This window comes from Oncorhynchus gorbuscha, linkage group LG04 (genome assembly GCF_021184085.1).
Source record: "Oncorhynchus gorbuscha isolate QuinsamMale2020 ecotype Even-year linkage group LG04, OgorEven_v1.0, whole genome shotgun sequence".
In the NCBI taxonomy this organism is placed as follows: domain Eukaryota; kingdom Metazoa; phylum Chordata; class Actinopteri; order Salmoniformes; family Salmonidae; genus Oncorhynchus; species Oncorhynchus gorbuscha.
The window spans coordinates 11,028,462-11,051,318 of NC_060176.1; the positions used below are offsets into that span (position 1 = coordinate 11,028,462).

General features: G+C 44.0%; 1 protein-coding gene across 1 annotated transcript in view; it reads right to left on the reverse strand.

Moving 5' to 3' along the window:
* The window catches only part of LOC124033645 (synaptotagmin-7-like), a 123,764-nt gene that overhangs the window by 3,919 nt on the left and 96,988 nt on the right, over nucleotides 1–22,857 (reverse strand). The window contains exons 7-9 of the mRNA XM_046345788.1: nucleotides 7,864–7,972; nucleotides 1,031–1,295; nucleotides 555–724 (exon numbers count right to left, since the gene is read on the reverse strand). Of these exons, the coding sequence (XP_046201744.1) occupies nucleotides 555–724; nucleotides 1,031–1,295; nucleotides 7,864–7,972 (544 nt within the window). The remainder of the gene's footprint in view (nucleotides 1–554; nucleotides 725–1,030; nucleotides 1,296–7,863; nucleotides 7,973–22,857) is intronic.

Consider the following 22,857-nt stretch of genomic DNA (forward strand, 5'->3'; position numbering starts at 1 on the left):
CTCTACCCCCTTCTGTCTCCCAGTCATCCCTCCTTCTCCTTGTTCCCTCTCTCCCTCCATCTCCTCTACCCCCTTCTGTCTCCCTGTCATCCCTCCTTCTCCTTGTTTCCTCTCACCAACCCTCTCTCTCCCTCCATCCCCTCTACCCCCTTCTGTCTCCCAGTCATCCCTCCTTGTTCCCTCTCACCAATCCTCTCTCCCTCCATCTCCTCTACCCCCTTCTGTCTCCCAGTCATCCCTCCTTCTCCTTGTTTCCACTCACCAACCCTCTCTCCCTCCATCCCCTCTACCCCCTTCTGTCTCCCAGTCATCCCTCCTTCTCCTTGTTCCCTCTCACCAACCCTCTCACTCCCTTCATCCCCTCTACCCTCTTCTGTCTCCCAGTCATCCCTCCTTCTCCTTGATCCCTCTCACCAACCCTCTCTCCCTCCATCTCCTCTACCCTCTTCTGTCTCCCAGTCATCCCTCCTTCTCCTTGTTCCCTCTCTCCTACCCTTCCCCCTCATCCCCTGTCCCTCTGCAACTGTCCTAGTCTGTGTGTGTACTTTACTCACGCTGCCATCGCTGCAGGGCTTCAGCTCCTTCCAGTAGGTCTGCTGGTTGCCCAGGTCCACCTTGTTAAGGGGAATGGACACCTCCCCGATGGGGTCGTTCCTGCTGAAACGATCGTAATCCAGCACCTGCATATAGAGGGTCCTCTGGATCACCTTCTCATAGGGGAACCCTGGGGGGAACAGACAGATACATATACAGACAGATAAGAGGCGGATATGTGCTGGACAGAGATTTAGGGAGTACTCTTTCAGACTTTATTCAGGATAACCAATAGCCATACGTTTAGTTATGTGTATAGTTCTAAGACCAGATGTGTGTTTTTTATAATGTGCAGTAGTTGCCATTGGGTCCCAAATGGCATCATATTCCCTATGTAGTGCACCACAGGGGCCCATAGGGCTGTGAACAAAAGTAGTGCAGAATAGGGCGCCATTAGGTACGCAGCCTCGTATGCAGGGTGATTTCACAGTCTGACCTTCAAACAGGAAGGTCTCGTTCCAGCGAGGGTTGAGGTTCTTCCTCTTGACCTTGGTCTCCAGCTTGTGCTTCTTGTCAGGCAGCAGGTAGAGTTTGACGAAGGGGTCTGAGGTGCCAGAGAAGTCCTTGGCGGGGAGCTCCTGGCCCGTGAGGATCTTGACGGTCAGGGTGGAGTCCTGGAAGCTGTAGCCCACACTGAACTGAATCCGGCCCAGCTTCTCAACCACAGGCCCTTCTGTGTCCTCTTCTGAGCCTGGAGAGAGCTGGGAGAGAACAGCAGCAGAGAACTCTAATATTTATCCAGTCTATACGATGGTAGAATCGCAATTGCATACTCCTCGCGTCCTCTCTCCTTGACTCCTTCTCAAAACACATTGGAGAAGGTCAGAGGGGAGGGACCTCTGGCACTCTCATCCAATGGGTTTTGAGAAGGAGGCGAGGAGAAAGGAGAGAGGACGCGAGGAGTATGCAATTGAGATTCTCCCTTTGTACACTCAACAACCCTCATCCCAATACCCCCACCCTTTTCCCAGCATGGAACACACAGATGAAACACTCAGGGACATGGACACCCAAGGTGAACAAGGAGCTTTGTTTCTCATCCACAAGGGGGCAGTCAAACAGCACTGGAACTCACGTGCGATGCTGCCATCATGCTAGCCTAACGTTCAGATAATGTTATGTCATATGTCTGGGCTTTACTGAGCGATAAGGGAGGGAGCGATGGGGGAGAAGGCATATCTTGAGCGGAGAGGCAGGAGATATTCTGTGAGTAGAGAGACCCCCTGCCTAACTGGAGCTGGGCCCCGAGGGAGGGAAGGAAATGCAGTTAAAAGGCTGCTATCTGATAGAGAGGGACCAGAGGCTTGGCCCAAGGTGCAGTTCCTGGAATTTAATCTCACATTCTGTATTCTCTCCCACACATCTCGCTGTTGCTCTGCCTCCTCGATCTAAATCTGATCATCTCTCCTCCTTCACTCTCTTGGTGTCTGATGTCTGTCTGTCTTTCATGAAGACACACATGCACACACAGACATACTTACATGGATGCATGCATGCACACATCGTCTTTGAGACAGCGCTCCTGAAATTTGCCCCACCTAGTTTTCAACATTTTTCAGGGTCAATCTGTTTTTTATTCTCTTTTACTTGTTGCCCAATCGCTTTGCCTGAAACCCACATAACCTACATAGATACAGAACCTACAACTCCACAAAATACAACCACATACTGAGCCCACCTACACTATACACATCTCTCCACCCCCAGACCATGTGAGGGTCAGAACACGAGGTTAATCATATTATTAACATAATATGTACACACACCACACCAACCAGCACAAAAACATCCTCTGGCGTACTGCATTAGCATCAAATAGCCCCGGCGATATGCAACTTTTCAGGTAAGTCAGGAACCAATATACACAGTCAGTTAGGAAAGCAAAGGATAGCTTTTTCAAACAGAAATTTGCATCCTGTAGCACTAATTCCAAAACGTTTTGGGACACTGTATAGTCCATGGAGAATAAGAGCACCTCCTCCCAGCAGCCCACTGCACTGAGGCTAGGAAACACTGTCACCACCGATAAATATACAATAATCAATAATTTCGATAAGCATTTTTCTAAGGTTAGCAATGCTTTCCACCTGGCTACCCCTACCCCGGCCAACAGCTCTGCACCCCCTGCAGCAACTTGCCCAAGTCCCCCCCCCGCTTCTCCTTCACCCAAATCCAGACAGTTGATGTCCTGAAAGAGCTGCAAAGACCCTCTCTTTCTAAAATTATTCGCCAAAATTGTTGCAACCCCTATTACTAGCCTGTTCAACCTCTCTTTCGTAATCGTCTGAGATCCCCAAAGATTGGAAAGCTGCCGCGGTCATCCCCCTCTTCAAAGGGGGAGACACTAGACCCAAACTGTTATAGACCTATATCCATCCTGCCCTGCCTTTCTAAAATCTTTGAATGCCAAGTTAACAAACAGATCACCTCAGCCATGCTCAAGGTCCTAAACGATATCATAACCTCCATAGATAATAGACAGTACTGTGCAGCCGTCTTCATCGACCTGGCCAAGGCTTTCGACTCTATCAATCCCCGCATTCTTATCGGCAGACTCAATAGCCTTGGCTTCTCAAATGACTGCCTTGCCTGGTTTGCCAACTACTTCTCAGATAGAGTTCAGTGTGTTAAATCGGAGGGCCTGTTGTCCGGACCTCTGGCAGTCTCTATGGTGGTGCCACAGGGTTCAATTCTCGGGCAGACTCTCTTCTCTGTATATATCAATGATGTCACCCTTGCTGCTGGTGATTCTCTGATCCACCTCTACGCAGACGACACCATTCTGTATACATCTGGCCCTTCTTTGGAGCTTCAATGCCATACAACACTACTTCCGTGACCTCCAACTGCTTTTAAATGCTAGTAAAGCTAAATGCATGCCCTTCAACCGATTGCTGCCCGCACCCTCCCGCCCAACTAGCATCACTAATCTGGACTAGAGGTCGACCGATTATGAGTTTTCAACGCCGATAACTATGATTAGAGGACCGAAGAAAGCCGATACTAATTAATCGGCCGATTTGTATATATATTTGTAATAAATGACAATTACAACAATACTGAATGAACAATGAACACTTATTTGAACTTGAAATATAATACTTAAATAAAATTAATTTAGTCTCAAATAAATAATGAAACATGTTCAATTTGGTTTGAATAATGCAAAAACACAGTGTTTGGAGAGAAAGTAAAAGTGCAATATGTGCCATGTAAAAAAGCTAACGTTTAAGTTCCTTGCTCAGAACATGAGAACATGAGAACATATGAAAGCTGGTGGTTCCTTTTAACATGAGTCTTCAGTATTCCCAGTTAAGAGGTTTTAGGTTGTAGTTATTATTGGAATTATAGGACTATTTCTCTCTATACCATTTGTATTTCATATACCTTTGACTATTGGATGTTCTTATCGGCACTTTAGTATTGCCAGCCTAATCTCGGGAGTTGATAGGCTTGAAGTCATAAACAGCGCTGTGCATCCCAGCATTGCTGAGAGCTGCCATTTGAATGAATGCTTACAAGCCTGCTGCTGCCTACCACCTCTCAGTCAGACTGCTCTATCAAATATAAAATCATATACTTAATTATAATATAATAAACACACAGAAATAAGAGCCTTTGGTCATTAATATGGTCAAATCCTTAAACACTCATTTAGAAAACGAAACATTTATTCTTTCAGTGAAATACGGAACCGTATTGTGGCAACCCTAAGTCTAAATATTACAGTTACATTGCACAACCTTCAATGTTATGTCATAATTACGTACAATTCTGGCAAATTAATTATGGTCTTTGTTAGGAATAAATGGCCTTTCAACAGTTTGCAACGAGACAGGCGGCCCAAACTGCTGCATATACCCCGACTCAGCTTGCACTGAACGCAAGAGAAGTGACACAATATCCCTAGTTAATATTGCCTGCTAATATTAATTTATTTTTTATTACATATGCAGGTTTAAAAATGTATACTTGTGTATTTATTTTAAGAAAGGCATTGATGTTTATAGTTAGGTACATTATTGCAACAATTGTGCTTTTTTCACTAATGCGCTTTTGTTAAATCATCAAGTTGAAGTAGGCTGTGATTCGATGACAAATTAACAGGCACCGCATTGATTATATTCAATGCAGAACAAGCTAGTAAACCTAGTAATATCATCAACCATGTGCAGTTAACTAGTTATTATGTGAAGATTGATTTTTTTTTTATAAGATAAGTTTTAGCTAACAACTTACTTTGGCTCCTTGCTTCACTTGCGTAACAGGTGGTCAGCCTGCCACGCAGTCTCCTCGTGGATTGCAATGTAATCGGCCATAATTGGCATCCAAAAAGGCCGATTACCGATTGTTATGTAAATTTGAAATCGGCCCTAATTAATCAGACATGCCGATTAACTTCCCTAGTGTAAGGGGCAGCATTCGGAATTTTGGATGAAAAGCGCGCCAATATTAAACTGCCTGCCACTCAGGCCCAGAAGATAGGATGTGCATATTTGGATAGAAAACACTCTAAAGTAGGCCTCCCGGGTGGAGCAGTGGTTAAAGGCTCTGTCATAACCGGCCGCGACCGGGAGGTCCGTGGGGCGACGCACAATTGGCCTAACGTCGCCCGGGTTAGGGAGGGCTTGGTCGGTCCTTGTCTCATCGGGCACCAGCGACTCCTGTGGCGGGCTGGGCGCAGTGTGCGCACTGTGTTAAGAAGCAGTGCGGCTTGGTTGGGTTGTGTATCGGAGGACGCATGACTTTCAACCTTCGTCTCTCCCGAGCCCGTACGGGAGTTGTAGCGATGAGACAAGATAGTAGCTACCACGAAATTGGGGAGAAAAAGGGGTAAAAATTCAACAACAAAAAAAGAAGAAAAAAAGAGAACACTCTAAAGTTTCCAAAACTGTTAAAATGATGTCTGTGAGTATAACAGAACTGATATGGCAGGCAAAAATCAGAGGAAAATCCAACCAGGAAGTACTATTATTTTGAAAGGCTGTTTTTCCATTGAAAGCCTATCCACCATACAAAAACTTAGGATCCAGTTCACGAACTCTATGGCTTCTTCTACATGTGGCCAGTCTTTAGACATTGTTTCAGGCTTTTACTCTGAAAAATGAGGGAGATACAGCACTTTCAATCAGTGGCCAGTGGAAATTTCCAGACATCAGCCATGCGCCTGATCGGGAACACGCCTTTCTTGTTTCTCTTTTTCTGTTGACGAAGCTTTGGTCCGGTTGAAATATTATTGATTATTTATGACAAAAACAACCGGAGGATTGATTTTAAACATCGTTTGGCATGTTTCTACTAACTTTTATTGTACTTAAAAAAAACTTTTAATGGAAAATGGCTGTATGGTTTTCTGTGACTAGGTGCTGACCAAACATAATCGCATGGTGTGCTTTCGCAGTAAAGCCTTTTTGAAATCGGACACTGTGGTTGGATTTACAAGAAGTTTATCTTTAAAATGGTGTACAATACTTGTATGTTTGAGGAATTGTAATTATGGGATTTCTGTTGTTTTGAATTTGGCGCCCTGCAATTTCACTGGCTGTTGTGGAGGTGGGACGCTAGCGTGTACCAGAGAGGTTAATCGAACCTCCACTCTGGACGGTTCGGACTTAGAATATGTGGACAACTACAAATACAGTACTTAGGTGTCTGTATAGACTGTAAACTCTCCTTCCAGACTCACATTAAGCATCTCTAACCCAAAATTAAATCTAGAATCTGCTTCCTACTTCGCAACAAAGCCTCCTTCACTCATGCTGCCAAACATACCCTCGTAAAACTGACTATCCTACCGATGCTTGACTTCGGCGATGTCATTTACAAAATAGCCTCTAACACTCTTTTCAGCAAATTGGATGAAGTCTATCACAGTGCCATCCGTTTTGTCACCAAAGCCCCATATACTACCCACCACTGCGACCTATATGCTCTCGTTGGCTGGCCCTCGCTACATATTTGTCTCCAGACCCACTGGCTCCAGGTCATCTATAAGTCTTTGCTAGGTAAAGCCCTGCCTTATCTCAGCTCACTGGTCACCATAGCAACACCCACACATAGCACGCGCTCCAGCAGGTATATTTCACTGGTCATCCCCAAAGCCAACACCTCCTTTGGCCGCAATTCCTTCCAGTTCTCTACTGGAACGAATTGCAAAAATCACTAAAGCACTAAATCTCCCTCTCTAACTTTAAGCATTAGCTGTCAGAGCAGCTTAACGATCACTGTACCTGTAAATAGCACACCCAACAACCTCATCCCCATATTGTTATTTATTATTATTTATTTTTTTGTTGCTCTTTTGCACCCCAGTATCTCTACTTGCACATCATCATCTGCACATCTATCACTCCAGTGTTAATGCTAAATTTAAATGATTTTGGCCTATTTATTGCATTACCTCCCTAATCTTACTACATTTGCACATACTGTACATAGACTTTTCTATTGTGTTATTGACTGTATGTTTGTTTATCCCATGTGTAACTGTGTTGTTGTTTTTGTCACACTGCTTTGCTTTATCTTGGCCAGGTCGCAGTTGTAAATGAGAACTTGTTCTCAACTGGCCTCCCTGGTTAAATAAAGGTGAAATAAAAATAAATGTAAAAAAGATCCATTGTGACAGACTGACTGATGTAGCTGGCCAGCACACGCAATAATTGATTCTGGGTACCGGGATTATTCAAACTAACTCACTTCTATAAACGCATATAAAACTTCTAAAATCCTGCATAGGTAGTATCACAATGACCCCCCCCAAAAAAAAGAAACTGTGCCTCAGTGATGAAAAAAAGTTATAGATATTAACTAGGCCTAGTGAAAGTCTTCGACTCACATTGTGAGAGACCAGAGATGGAAAGAGACCGTGGCCAACTGCAGGTCTGATCCAACTGACAGGCCCTGTTGGCTCCCCCTCAAAGTGAAAGCATCATCATTAAGCATCATCGGGACCTCCATAACGCAGACGTGCAACCCACATAATAACCCAGGCCCATCCCCCACCCGCGCCCTGTCAAACCCAGCACTCACAGCACTGTGTTCGCAGCGTAATTGCCAGCTTTTGCTGAATAAAGCATATTCTACTGAGTTTCTCCTTTGTGATGGCCAAGCAGGGTTGGGAAATGTCATGTAATTAGCATGTTTTGTCATTTAAGACATCTAAATGCTGCCACAAGTGGGTGGATGTGGACAAACCCATAGACACGCAGAGAGGAGTACAGATGAACAATCATTAACACAGACAGGGGGGAAGGAAGCAGGTTTTCTCACCATGTGAATGTCGCTGGTGGTGACAGAGTTGGTCAGGTCTGTGACAGAGGAGTTCCCGAGGCGGCCTGCCTCATCTGGGGTCTGGCTCCCAGGTTTACCCAGGCTCCTGCTGGGGGGGGGGGGGGAGACACAGTCAGGACGGACACTGAGAGAGACGCCGACGGAGCACTAGGAGAATCCTGCTTCTGAAGACAAAGAGCCAGCCTCAGGTCTGTGCTGCAACCTGCAGCTCATCAAATGGCTTCCCACCACAGGTGAGGCTGCAAGGTCTTGTGTCAGGGCTGAACTATACAGAGTCCAGATCTGAATGTAACTGATAATGTCCCCAGACTTGGGAGTAACACGGGAATGTTAGTGACTTACACTCTCACTCACACCTTCACACACATACATGCATACTTAGTTCCAAACCATAGTCACTACAATCATGTAGCAGTGTGATATTTGCGAAACAGCCACAAAAATCGACACAATTAATGAACAAAAGAGTAAAAGAGGAAGGACGGGGTGGGGGAGGACTGGGTGTTGGAGGAAGAACAGGGTGGGGGAGGACTGGGTGTTGGAGGAAGGACAGGGTGGGGGAGGACTGGGTGTTGGAGGAAGGACAGGGTGGGGGAGGACTGGGTGTTGGAGGAAGGACAGGGTGGGGGAGGACTGGGTGTTGGAGGAAGAACAGGGTGGGGGAGGACTGGGTGTTGGAGGAAGGACAGTGTGGGGGAGGACTGGGTGTTGGAGGAAGGACAGGGTGGGGGAGGACTGGGTGTTGGAGGAAGGACAGGGTGGGGGAGGACTGGGTGTTGGAGGAAGGACAGGGTGGGGGAGGACTGGGTGTTGGAGGAAGGACAGGGTGGGGGAGGACTGGGTGTTGGAGGAAGGACAGGGTGGGGGAGGACTGGGTGTTGGAGGAAGGACAGGGTGGGGGAGGACTGGGTGTTGGAGGAAGGACAGGGTGGGGGAGGACTGGGTATTGGAGGAAGGACAGTGTGGGGGAGGACTGGCTGTTGGAGGAAGGACAGGGTGGGGGAGGACTGGGTGTTGGAGGAAGGACAGGGTGGGGGAGGACTGGGTGTTGGAGGAAGGACAGGGTGGGGGAGGACTGGGTGTTGGAGGAAGGACAGGGTGGGGGAGGACTGGGTGTTGGAGGAAGGACAGGGTGGGGGAGGACTGGGTGTTGGAGGAAGGACAGGGTGGGGGAGGACTAGGTGTTGGAGGAAGGACAGGGTGGGGGAGGACTGGGTGTTGGAGGAAGGACAGGGTGGGGGAGGACTGGGTGTTGGAGACAAAGTGTTCCTAGCCAATATGTTGTAACAGTCTGGTGAGCAGAAGACATGCTGAGCTATAGCAGGTGACACAAGTCAAGACACAGACAGACAACACTAATTACAGGTTACACACTGGAAAATGACAAGAGGAAGAAAGAGGAAAAACAGAGTGCAGGTGCACTGTAGAAATGGAGGGAGAGGAAGTGGGATTAGGAATGGGTGCTGTGGGAAAGATGAGTGCAGAAGAAGAAGTAGATTTGAAGATTCATCTCTGCAGAGAAAAGGGGGGGATTTGTCTTTGCTAAGACTAGGAGGATTAACAGAATGAACAAAGTGAGGTTACTGACTCAATGAACGTGAGACAGAGACAGACACCACAACATAGTTCAGTTGAAGCTGGAAGAGAAATAGAGGAGATAGGAGAGGATAAGAGGCCTGGAAACAAAAAAAACAAGACTAACTTTTCGTAAGAGAGCACAATAAGGACTAAAGAATAGAGACGAGAAACAGACTTGACATGGGCATGCAAAATAAGAGGACGAGTCAGAGAGGGAGGGGGATGGCTGGAGGCAGTACATCAGAAAGGCTGACAGGAAAAAGAAGTAGGCGAGCGAGAGAAAAAGAGAAAAGGGGGGATAAGATGTAATGTGGGAGGGTATAAACATAACACACACACAACATGTTAACCGCCAAATAGATACAAGGAACTAATCGTTTGGCTGAGTGAGGTTAATCCCAATCCAGAGGGATGTTAGAGGATGCATGTGGGCATGTTAGCCATATGGGTTATCAAGGAGGAGGGAGGATGGTAATTGTGGTTCCTGAAGTATCTGTAATTCTGTGATTGAGGCTACAGATGTCTGTGTTCCTGGTCGTTTGAGGGGTCAGTCACTGTTGTAGGACCGCAGACATGTCTCTGACTGGTCGGGCTCTCTCTGTGAGACTGTAACTCTAGTGCACTGTGTCCTTCCATGAACACTGGCGGGTTGGCTGGATGTCACTTACGTATATACAGTACAACAGAGGCATGCAGAGTTTCACTGTGCAATTATACTACAGTTTAGCATAGCGCAAGCAACAACATGCACATACAAAACAATCTCTCAGCTAGTTTTTGCTGCCTGTATCTGAGAATCTAGGGATGACTACGTCCCATATCATGTCTGTCTGTCTGTCTGTCTGTCTGTCTGTCTGTCTGTCTGTCTGTCTGTCTGTCTGTCTGTCTGTCTGTCTGTCTGTCTGTCTGTCTGTCTGTCTGTCTGTCTGTCTGTCTGTCTGTCTGTCTGTCTGTCTGTCTGTCTGTCTGTCTGTCTGTCTGTCCAGTGATCCATTTGTTTTCGCTATAAGGCACTAAATGGATGTTAGACAGGAAGGAGAATGACTAAAGGAATGGGGGTAAGTGGTGTAGGTAGAGTTGCAAAACTCTTGTTACTTTTCCATAATTCTCCGGTTTTCTAGAAATCCCTGTTGGAAGATTCCTGTAATAAAGAGGGAATAAGCAGGAAATCTGGTATCTTTTAACCAGGATATCTGGAAAACTTTGTAATTCTGGAAAGGTTACCAGAATTTTGCAACTCTACGTACACCACTTACCCCCATTTCTTTAGTCATTCCCCTTCCTGCCTAACATCCATTTAGTGCCTTATAGAGCAAACAAATGGATCACTGAACCCTAGGTGTAGGTGATCAGTGAAGTTGAATGAGCAACAAATAAATAACAGAGTTTATCCACTTGGCGAGGATAAGACTGAGTTATCCAGATCAGACAGACAAAGAGACAGAACGAGACAGACACGGGTTGACACCCAGTCACAGACAGGGACACAGGCAGATAATGGAGCACGTATAGAGTAAGGAGTGGGGCATCAGACAGAGAAAGACACATACAATGAATGTTGACAGACATACAGACAGACAGGTAAGTGTAAGCAAAACAGGTCATGTGGATGAGCCTGGTTCCAGGGGGATCTCTTGATTGGCATAGCTGTGATTGGAGGGGAAAGCTGTCAGGAGGATTCACACCGTAGACTGCAGGGGAGGGGGTTGACTGAGGGGAGACATAAGATGATGGAAGGTGGAGAGGTCAAAGTGCCAAACATCTCAACAACTGATACATCTTGCCTCGTCTTCCGTTTATCTTATCTTTACTGAATCACGACAATCTTCTCAGATCCAACATCTCCTGCTGTCCTTCCTCTTTACGCCCTCAGTCCTAATCTATCTTTTCCATTTCTCTTTCCTTCCTTAGTCTATGATCTCCCTGTATGCTGATTCATTAAAGGTTAGATCTAACCCAAAGCCTGCTGTCGATGTCTAGAGACTCGTGTCCCACCCACAGGGAATGACTGTCTCAGTCTGATTCAATCAACTTCCTTCCATCAAAACATATGACTACGAATAGGCTAACAGGAGGGACTCCATACAAAGCACTCTAACTACATAGAGTTAAGTAAGGTCATCTTCTCTCTTCTTCCATATGTTACTGTTAAGGCTAACTGATGAGGCTAACGTGGGGCTAACGTGATGCTAACATGTGGCATGGTTGTGTGTGGGCACAGTGAGGGTCATGTCAGTCAACTTGTAATGGCATGCAGCTGCCAGAGGTGGCTGATGGAGCCTGGACCAACCCATGCTGCTTCCCTTCCCAGATCACCAGCTAAAGAATATGGGCTGCTCTGTTGGCACGGCAACGGCTGGAGAGACAGCAAGCACCTGGGATGGAGGGAGTGAAAGGAGGGTAGGCGTGCAGCATGGGGGCTTGGCAGGGGGTCACAGAGGGCAGCAAAAAGGCAGCCACATCAACAGCAAGACACAACGGGATTGGAGGACATATGACAGGTGCAGGTGAGTGCCTCCAGGAAAACAAACACACACACTCACACTCGCACACACACACTAGCGGGGCCATGAGGAGGCAGGCGAGGCCTCTACTTCTCACCATGACCTGTGATAATATCCTTATGGATTGTTACCTGTGCCCAGAGCCTGAGACCAAAGGAAAAGGTGGGGACACTCCGCTGCAAGGGTAGAGAGAGCACAAGAAGAAAACCCCCTCCTGCCCGCCTGTTCCCAGTACCCTCCCCTACCCACCTTCCCATGACACCATCCCCATTATTCACTTAAAGACCAATACAAGAGACAAAGACAGACAGACAGACAGACAGACAGACAGACAGACAGACAGACAGACAGACAGACAGACAGACAGACAGACAGACAGACAGACAGACAGACAGACAGACAGACAGACAGACAGACAGACAGACAGACAGACAGACAGACAGACAGACAGACAGACAGACACACACACAGCCCTGGATCCACTGCCCTACACAAAAACCTGAGTCAGCATAGCATAATACCCTAGTGTAAATAGAGAATAGTGTAATAGTAACCAAATAATATTGGTAGTTATACCCTAGTATCATACTGTAGTTAGGTGTGAAGGTCACAGACACACCCTTGAGTGTAATAACTTCTGAAGGTCAAAGATCCTTTGAAATAAACAGACAGACCCTCACTGCTCTGAAGTGAGACCTACTAGTAGGCCAGTGATGTAGTGCTGCCGGAGAGCGAGGGAGCTCCCTCACTTTTTACAGTTGAGAATACACGACTCCATTAACTCTATCTAACTCCATTAATATTTGTGGGGGAAAAAATCTGAGGATGAATCAATGTCCCGCAAGATCACATAATAATTCATTTGCATTTTACATAACAAAACCAAATATAATAGCATAGCATAGTAAGCCTATACAGTGGGGCAAAAAAATATTTAGTCAGCCACCAATTGTGCAAGTTCTCCCACTTAAAAAGATGAGATATGCCTGTAATTCTCATCATAGGTACACTTCGACTATGACAGACAAAATGAGAAAGAAATCCAGAAAATCACATTGTAGGATTTTTAATGGATTTAATTGCAAATTGTGGTGGAAAATAAGTATTTGGTCACCTACAAACAAGCAAGATTTCTGGCTCTCAGAGACCTGTAACTTCTTCTTTAAGAGGCTCCTCTGTCCTCCACTCGTTACCTGTATTAATGGCACCTGTTTGAACTTGTTATCAGTATAAAAGACACCTGTCCACAACCTCAAACAGTCACACTCCAAACTCCACTATGGCCAAGACCAAAGAGCTGTCAAAGGACACCAGAAACACAATTGTAGACCTGCACCGGGCTGGGAAGACTGAATCTGCAATAGGTAAGCAGCTTGGTTTGAAGAAATCAACTGTGGGAGCAATTATTAGGAAATGGAAGACATACAAGACCACTGATAATCTCCCTCGATCTGGGGCTCCACGCAAGATCTCACCCCGTGCGGTCAAAATGATCACAAGAGCGGTGAGCAAAAATCCCAGAACCACACGGGGGGACCTAGTGAATGACCTGCAGAGAGCTGGGACCAAAGTAACAAAGCCTACCATCAGTAACACATTACGCCGTCAGGTACTCAAATCCTGCAGTGCCAGACGTGTCCCCCTGCTTAAGCCAGTACATGTCCAGGCCCGTCTGAAGTTTACTAGAGAGCATTTGGATGATCCAGAAGAAGATTGGGCGAATGTCATATGGTCAGATGAAACCAAAATATAACTTATTGGTAAAAACTCAACTCTTCGTGTTTGGAGGACAAAGAATGCTGAGTTGCATCCAAAGACCACCATACCTACTGTGAAGCATGGGGGTGGAAACATCATGCTTTGGGGCTGTTTTTCTGCAAAGGGACCAAGACGACTGATCCGTGTAAAGGAAAGAATGAATGGGGCCATGTATCGTGAGATTTTGAGTGAAAACGTGGCTGGGTCTTTCAGCATGACAATGATCCCAAACACACCGCCCGGGCAACGAAGGAGTGGCTTCGTAAGAGCATTTCAAGGTCCTGAAGTGGCCTAGCCAATCTCCAGATCTCAACCCCATAGAAAGTCTTTGGAAGGAGTTGAAAGTCCATGTTGCCCAGCAACAACCCCAAAACATCACTGCTCTAGAGGAGATCTGCATGGAGGAATGGGCCAAAATTCCAGCAACAGTGTGTGAAAACCTTGTGAAAGACTTACAGAAAACGTTTGACCTCTGTCATTGCACCATAATTTGCAAATAAATTCATTAAAAATCCTACAATGTGATTTTCTGGATTTTTTTTCTCATTTTGTCTGTCATAGTTGAAGTGTACCTCTGATGAACATTACAGGCCTCTCTCATCTTTTTAAGTGGGAGAACTTGCACAATTGGTGGCTGACTAAATACTTTTTTGCCCCACTGTAACCATACTGTTACACCAAAAACACTTCCTCATTTCTAATGACATTTTAGGATGGTTAGCTGAAGTTGAATAGTCTACAGGTCTACAATTGTGTTTCTGGTGTCCTTTGACAGCTCTTTGGTCTTGGCCATAGTGGAGTTTGGAGTGTGACTGTTTGAGGTTGTGGACAGGTGTCTTTTATACTGATAACAAGTTCAAACAGGTGCCATTAATACAGGTAACGAGTGGAGGACAGAGGAGCCTCTTAAAGAAGAAGTTACAGGTCTCTGAGAGCCAGAAATCTTGCTTGTTTGTAGGTGACCAAATACTTATTTTCCACCACAATTTGCAATTAAATCCATTAAAAATCCTACAATGTGATTTTCTGGATTTCTTTCTCATTTTGTCTGTCATAGTCGAAGTGTACCTATGATGAGAATTACAGGCATATCTCATCTTTTTAAGTGGGAGAACTTGCACAATTGGTGGCTGACTAAATACTTTTTTGCCCCACTGTAACCATACTGTTACACCAAAAACACTTCCTCATTTCTAATGACATTTTAGGATGGTTAGCTGAAGTTGAATAGTCACAGCACGCGCCACTAAGCAGGTTATACTGTATGCTTTGATTGAAACAAAATACAAGAAAGGCTAATAGTTTGTTAAAATCATCTGCTCTAATTCTCTCACAAAACAGTCATTGAAGAAGCTCTACATGCATATTCCCATGAAACTGATCGAGATCAAATGATCTGCATGCAGACGCAGTGTCACGACTTCCGCCGAGGTCGGTCCCTCTCCTTGTTCGGGCGGCGTTAGGCGATGGATGTCACCGGTCTTCTAGCTATCGCCACCTTTCATTTTCCATTTGTTTTGTCTTGTTTTCCCACAGACCTGGTTTGCATTCCCTCATTACTCGCCGTGCATATAACCCTCTGTTTCCCCCCATGTCTGTGTGTGAAATTGTTATATGTAAATGTATGTGTACTCCAGGCTGGTTTGCGCCGGGTTATTGTAACCCGTTTGTGTTTAGTTTCTATGTACCGTGTTCTGTTCGCCTCAATAAAGGGCTCCGTTTGCTACCCATTTCTGCTCTCCTGCGCCTGACTTCCCTGCAGCCAGCTACGCACTCCTTTTCACGCAGTTTGGGCATTTCACCAGTAAAACGTAAACAATTATTATTAACGATTGACAGTGATGATGGCCTATTTTGAAATTACATATGCCTAACTTGGTGATCTCTCTGCATATTTGGGTAGGGCCCGTAAGTAAACATTTCACTGTTAGTCTACGCCTGTTGTATACGAAGCATGTGACGAATAAACATAGAAACTATACCATTTTCTTGAGACAATATGTGTGGCCATAGTGCAGACGTTGCAATTGGAAGATGTATTTTATGCATATTCTATAATAATATTCAATACGCTATATCTGTTGGTACAAACTTTGACTGAGAAGTTATGACATCATTTTTAACAGATTGTTGCACTCACACACCTAAACAACAGCACTACACCACTGTAGTGGGCTAATACTGAGGGAGGTTATGTGTGTAGTGGACTGCTATAAACATCATAGGAGAGCTCTGATGGGCTCTGAGTACTGATGGGAAGCCAGCGAAATGCGAGCTAATGTATAGTAATGACTAGACCGTTTATATTAGCTAATGTAAAGTAAAGACTAGTCAATTGATATGAGCTACTGTAAAGTAAAGACTAGTCCATTGATATGAGCTACTGTAAAGTACAGACTAGTCCATTGATATGAGCTACTGTAAAGTAAAGACTAGTCCATTGATATGAGCTACTGTAAAGTAAAGACTAGTCCATTGATATGAACTACTGTAAAGTAAAGTCTAGTCAATTGATATGAGCTACTGTAAAGTAAAGACTAGTCCATTGATATGAGCTACTGTAAAGTAAAGACTAGTCCATTGATATGAGCTACTGTAAAGTAAAGACTAGTCCATTGATATGAGCTACTGTAAAGTACAGACTAGTCCATTGATATGAGCTACTGTAAAGTAAAGACTAGTCCATTGATATGAACTACTGTAAAGTAAAGACTAGTCAATTGATATGAGCTACTGTAAAGTAAAGACTAGTCCATTGATATGAGCTACTGTAAAGTAAAGACTAGTCCATTGATATGAGCTACTGTAAAGTACAGACTAGTCCATTGATATGAGCTACTGTAAAGTAAAGACTAGTCCATTGATATGAGCTACTGTAAAGTAAAGACTAGTCCATTGATATGAGCTACTGTAAAGTAAAGCCTAGTCCATTGATATGAGCTACTGTAAAGTAAAGACTAGTCCATTGATATGAGCTACTGTAAAGTAAAGACTAGTCCATTGCTCTCCTTCCCTCACAAATTCAATGGTTATATAATTCATCCTTTTGGGGCTGGAGTAACCATGGTTACCATACTGTACACACCCACCGAAGGTTGTATGGTACCGTGATTATATTTCTAGTGGTATGGCTGGGTAACCATTACCTCCCATAAGGAGATAATAGAATCCAAGGCAATCTAAACCTCCTGTGGAGCAGGGACAAGGACAGTAGGCCACATTGTCATCAGGACCCTTGACCTCAGTCATGCCTACTCATCCTCTCTCCATACCCAAATACCGCCGTGCCCCTAGGGGGGTGAAGATGCCATGGAGCAAACAGCTGATTCACTGGAAAAGTCTATAGGAAAACTGTGGAATCACCCCCAGCTGTACCCTGCCCTCGTACAACAGGCTCTGACAGAACAATAACCTTCTCCTGTTCTAACTCCTCTGCCCAATCCCCTCGCAACACCTCAGACTGTTATAGAACAATGACTCTCCCCCAAGAGATACTGTACATTTTGATATTACTATTCCAAATTTTAGGTCTTAATACAGCAATGACAAATTATATGCACTGTCACACACATGACATCACACGACAAATACCGAAACACAAATACACACTCAATACTTTAGATTAAATACATCCCCTGGGGATCGATGCTGTAATCCCTAGCCAGATCCTGACACCCGAACCCTGAACATATGACCTTAACCCCAGGTCAGAGTGTCTAACCTATCCTCCCATTATTTAAACCAAGCAGCAGGTCCCATCCCAGGGGACAGAGAGGGGACTTTTTCTCACTTGCTCAGGGACACCATGACAAGCTGAGAAAGAGACGTAGAGAGAATACATAAATAACTCCTCTGTGCATACTTACTGTCAACGTTTTGGTGTACAACCTTTTCCAAGGTCTTGTTGACAATAAATATGCAGAGGTAAAATTGTGTACGCTGGAGTTATTCATATTATTTCTACAATGTTGATTTTGGTGCGGTAATTCCCTGCTCCACAAACCAGAAAAGCGAGTAGTGTTAACTCTGTTCTAAAGGTGCTAAAGAGAACCTGGACCTGATGACATACTGTGAAACAAACACATTCTGATGAGCATATCTTTGTATATTGTGTTGCAGTGGAGCATACAATGTTAAGTCATCTACTAGATAAATGCCTTTAGATGCTTCCTGATTTCATGAAAGGGGCAGCAATACTAACAAATCAAAGGATGCACTGAGACTTCTTGAAGTGTAACCAACCGGAGGGAAGGAGAGTGTTGTGGGGAAAGATAATTGAACAAAGGTAGATTAAAGAAGTTTGAAATGGAAATGATGAAGTGTCCCTCATCTCTAGAAGTTAAATAGAAGTTATAAACAAATAACTGCGTAGCCTTTTGTGAAAAACGGACATTTTCTGAAATATTTCATTGTGTTCTCTACTTTAATACAATGGAGTTAGATAGAGTTAATGGAGTTAGATGGCATTAGATACAGTTAATGGAGTTAGATGGAGTTAATGAAGTTAGATGGCATTAGATAGAGTTCATGAAGTTAGATGGCATTAGATAGAGTTCATGAAGTTAGATGGCATTAGATACAGTTAATGAAGTTAGATGGAGTTAATGAAGTTAGATGGCATTAGATAGAGTTCATGAAGTTAAATGGCAATAGATACAGTTAATGAAGTTAGATGGCATTAGATACAGTTAATGGAGTTAGATGGAGTTAATGAAGTTAGATGGCATTAGATAGAGTTCATGAAGTTAGATGGCATTAGATACAGTTAATGAAGTTAGATGGCATTAGATACAGTTAATGGAGTTAGATGGAGTTGATGGAGTTAGATGGCATTAGATACAGTTAATGGAGTTAGATGGAGTTCATGAAGTTAGATGGCATTAGATAGAGTTCATGAAGTTAGATGGCATTAGATAGAGTTAATGGAGTTAGATGGAGTTAATGAAGTTAGATGGCATTAGATACAGTTAATGGAGTTAGATGGAGTTCATGAAGTTAGATGGCATTAGATACAGTTAATGGAGTTAGATGGAGTTAATGAAGTTAGATGGCATTAGATACAGTTAATGGAGTTAGATGGAGTTCATGAAGTTAATGAAGTTAGATGGCATTAGATACAGTTAATGGAGTTAGATGATGGCATTAGTTAGATGAAGAGTTAGATGAAGTTAGATGGCATTAGATACAGTTAATGGAGTTAGATGGAGTTCATGAAGTTAGATGGCATTAGATACAGTTAATGGAATTAGATGGAGTTCATGAAGTTAGATGGCATTAGATACAGTTAATGGAGTTAGATGGAGTTCATGAAGTTAGATGGCATTAGATAGAGTTCATGAAGTTAGATGGCATTAGATAGAGTTAATGGAGTTAGATGGAGTTAATGAAGTTAGATGGCATTAGATACAGTTAATGGAGTTAGATGGAGTTAATGAAGTTAGATGGCATTAGATACAGTTAATGGAGTTAGATGGAGTTCATGAAGTTAGATGGCATTAGATACAGTTAATGGAGTTAGATGGAGTTAATGAAGTTAGATGGCATTAGATACAGTTAATGGAGTTAGATGGAGTTCATGAAGTTAGATGGCATTAGATACAGTTAATGGAGTTAGATGGAGTTCATGAAGTTAGATGGCATTAGATACAGTTAATGGAGTTAGATGGAGTTAATGAAGTTAGATGGCATTAGATACAGTTAATGGAGTTAGATGGCATTAGATACAGTTAATGGAGTTAGATGGAGTTCATGAAGTTAGATGGCATTAGATACAGTTAATGGAGTTAGATGGAGTTAATGAAGTTAGATGGCATTAGATACAGTTAATGAAGTTAGATGGCATTAGATACAGTTAATGGAGTTAGATGGAGTTAATGAAGTTAGATGGCATTAGATACAGTTAATGAAGTTAGATGGCATTAGATACAGTTAATGGAGTTAGATGGAGTTCATGAAGTTAGATGGCATTAGATACAGTTAATGGAGTTAGATGGAGTTCATGAAGTTAGATGGCATTAGATACAGTTAATGGAGTTAGATGGAGTTAATGAAGTTAGATGGCATTAGATACAGTTAATGGAGTTAGATGGCATTAGATACAGTTAATGGAGTTAGATGGAGTTCATGAAGTTAGATGGCATTAGATACAGTTAATGGAGTTAGATGGAGTTAATGAAGTTAGATGGCATTAGATACAGTTAATGAAGTTAGATGGCATTAGATACAGTTAATGGAGTTAGATGGAGTTAATGAAGTTAGATGGCATTAGATACAGTTAATGAAGTTAGATGGCATTAAATACAGTTAATGGAGTTAGATGGAGTTAATGAAGTTAGATGGCATTAGATAGAGTTAATGAAGTTAGATGGCATTCGATAGAGTTAGCGGAGTTAGATGGAGTTAATGAAGTTAGATGGCATTAGATAGAGTTAGTGGAGTTAGATGGTATTAGATAGAGTTAGTGGAGTTAGATGGAGTTAATGAAGTTAGATGGCATTAGATAGAGTTAATGAAGTTAGATGGCATTAGATAGAGTTAATGAAGTTAGATGGAATTAGATAGTTAATGGAGTTAAATGGAGTTAGATGGAATTAGATAGAGTTCATGGAGTTAGAGTTCATGGAGTTAGATGGCGTTATATAGAGTTAGATGGAGTTAGATGAGTTAGATGGAGTTAATGGAGATAGATAGAGTTAATGGAGTTAGATGGAGTTAGATATAGTTAGATACAGTTAATGGAGTTAGACAGAGTTAATGGAGTTAGACAGAGTTAATGGAGTTAGATGGCATTAGATAGAGTTAATGGAGTTAGACAGAGTTAGATAGAGTTAATGGAGTTAGATATAGTTAATGGATTTAGATATAGTTCATTGAGTTAGATATAGTTAATGGAGTTAGATGGAGTTAGATAGAGTTAATGGCGTGAGATAGAGTTAATAGAGTTAGATAAAGTTTGTGGAGTTAGATAGAGGTAATGGAGTTAGATTGTCACGCCCTGATCTGTTTCACCTGTCCTCGTTATTGTCTCCACCCACTCCAGGTGTCGCTCATTTTCCCCAGTGTATTTATCCCTGTGTTTCCTGTTAGTCTTGTATGTTTCCAAGTCAACCAGCGGTTTTCCCGTTCTCCCGCTTTTTGCATTCTCCTTTTTCTAGTCCTCCCCATTTTGACCCTTGCCTGTTTCTGGACTCTGTACCCACCTGCCTGACTGTTCTGACTGCCTTGACCACGAGCCTGTCTGCCACTCTGTACCTCCTGGACTCTGTACCCACCTGCCTGACCACTCTGTCTGCCTTGACCACGAGCCTGTCTGCCACTCTGTACCTCCTGAACTCTGTACCCACCTGCCTGACCATTCTGTCTGCCTTGACCACGAGCCTGTCTGCCACTCTGTACCTCCTGGACTCTGTACCCACCTACCTGACCATTCTGTCTGCCTTGACCACGAGCCTGTCTGCCACTCTGTACCTCCTGAACTCTGTACCCACCTGCCTCACCATTCTGTCTGCCTTGACCACGAGCCTGTCTGCCACTCTGTACCTCCTGAACTCTGTACCCACCTGCCTGACCACTCTGTCTGCCTTGACCACGAGCCTGTCTGCCACTCTGTACCTCCTGAACTCTGTACCCACCTGCCTGACCATTCTGTCTGCCTTGACCACGAGCCTGTCTGCCACTCTGTACCTCCTGGACTCTGATCTGGTTTTGACCTTTTTGCCAGTCCACGACCATACTCTTGCCATCCGCCCCATGTGTCTGCATTTGGGTCTCGCCTTGATATAGATGGAGTTAGATAGTTAATGGTGTTATATGGAGGTGGAAATTATGAGTTTGGTAGAGCAGAACACCTTTCTGTGTTCTCTTGATAATACCATTCATAGCAGACACGCCTCCATGAGATATGCATGATATGAGCATACTATTCATACTATTATTAGAGAGAAACGGTGGTGCTTATATATATATGCCATTTAGCAGACGCTTTTATCCAAAGCGACTTACAGTCATGTGTGCATACATTCTACGTATGGGTGGTCCCGGGAATCGAACCCACTACCCTGGCATTACAAGCGCCATGCTCTACCAACTGAGCTACAGAGGACCACAGCAAAAACAATTGACTTGCTTAAGTATCAAATACAGGTCTCCAAACAGGCTGAGCCCAAGACACGTTTTGCATTTTGATTACATACAGTGTATGTGAATCTCTGGAGTGTCTATGTGTCCCTGCTCCTTTTTCGCCATCTCCATATCTGTGTGTGAGAGAGTGTGTGTGTGTGTGTGTTTGCTGCCCACAGGGGAATCTCATTCCCCTGTTGTGATATTCAGCAGTGATGCAGATGTAACCCAGCCAGGCTGCCTGGGCAGACAGTCATCCACCCTGACAGAGGACCAGAGCTCTGACATCATCCCATCAGAGCGCCAGTCAACACCCCCAGGGGAAGCACGATTAGATGAATAAAGAGATAGAGAGGTAGAGGGAGGGAAAGAAAGGGCTGACAAAGGGAGGGAAGGTAAGTAAAGGGTTAATAGATCAATCAGATCAAGGGAGGAAGAGACTGCATGAGAGGCAGAGAGAGTCAGTGAGAAAGAATGAGAGATGGAGAGATGGATTGAGAGGAGCGGGGTTGGTGTTGTAGAGGGCAGGCAGCATGATGGAGGGAGGAGATGGAGGTGAGGTGGAGTGGGAGTGAGGGGTGGGTTCTAATGATGGGAGAGGGGGTGGAGTGATGAAAACATGAGAGATGAGTTGTATCCATAAACATACAGTATATGGGCATGCTGATCATACAACACCCCAGGAGAGCAGTGCAACACAAGCACAGGTCCCCAAGCTGTGAAGGATGAGGCCGGAGCTCTGGTGTCAGCCCACTCAGTGCAAATCAGCAGGCCACTTCCCTCCGCTCCAGCTTAATACAACTAATGGAGCCATCTACTATATGTTGTCCAGCTAACTGCTGTTTGAATACTTCTGAGTTTTCCTGATTGGTTGATACCTCTGTGAATGCTGGTAGATGTTTCAACTGATCTTTAAACTCCATCTTATTGCACAAACACTAATAAAGTAAAGAGATGGTAGTGATGTCATTTCTCACTTAGATATTGATTAAGGTGAATTTATGCTGCGCTTTTT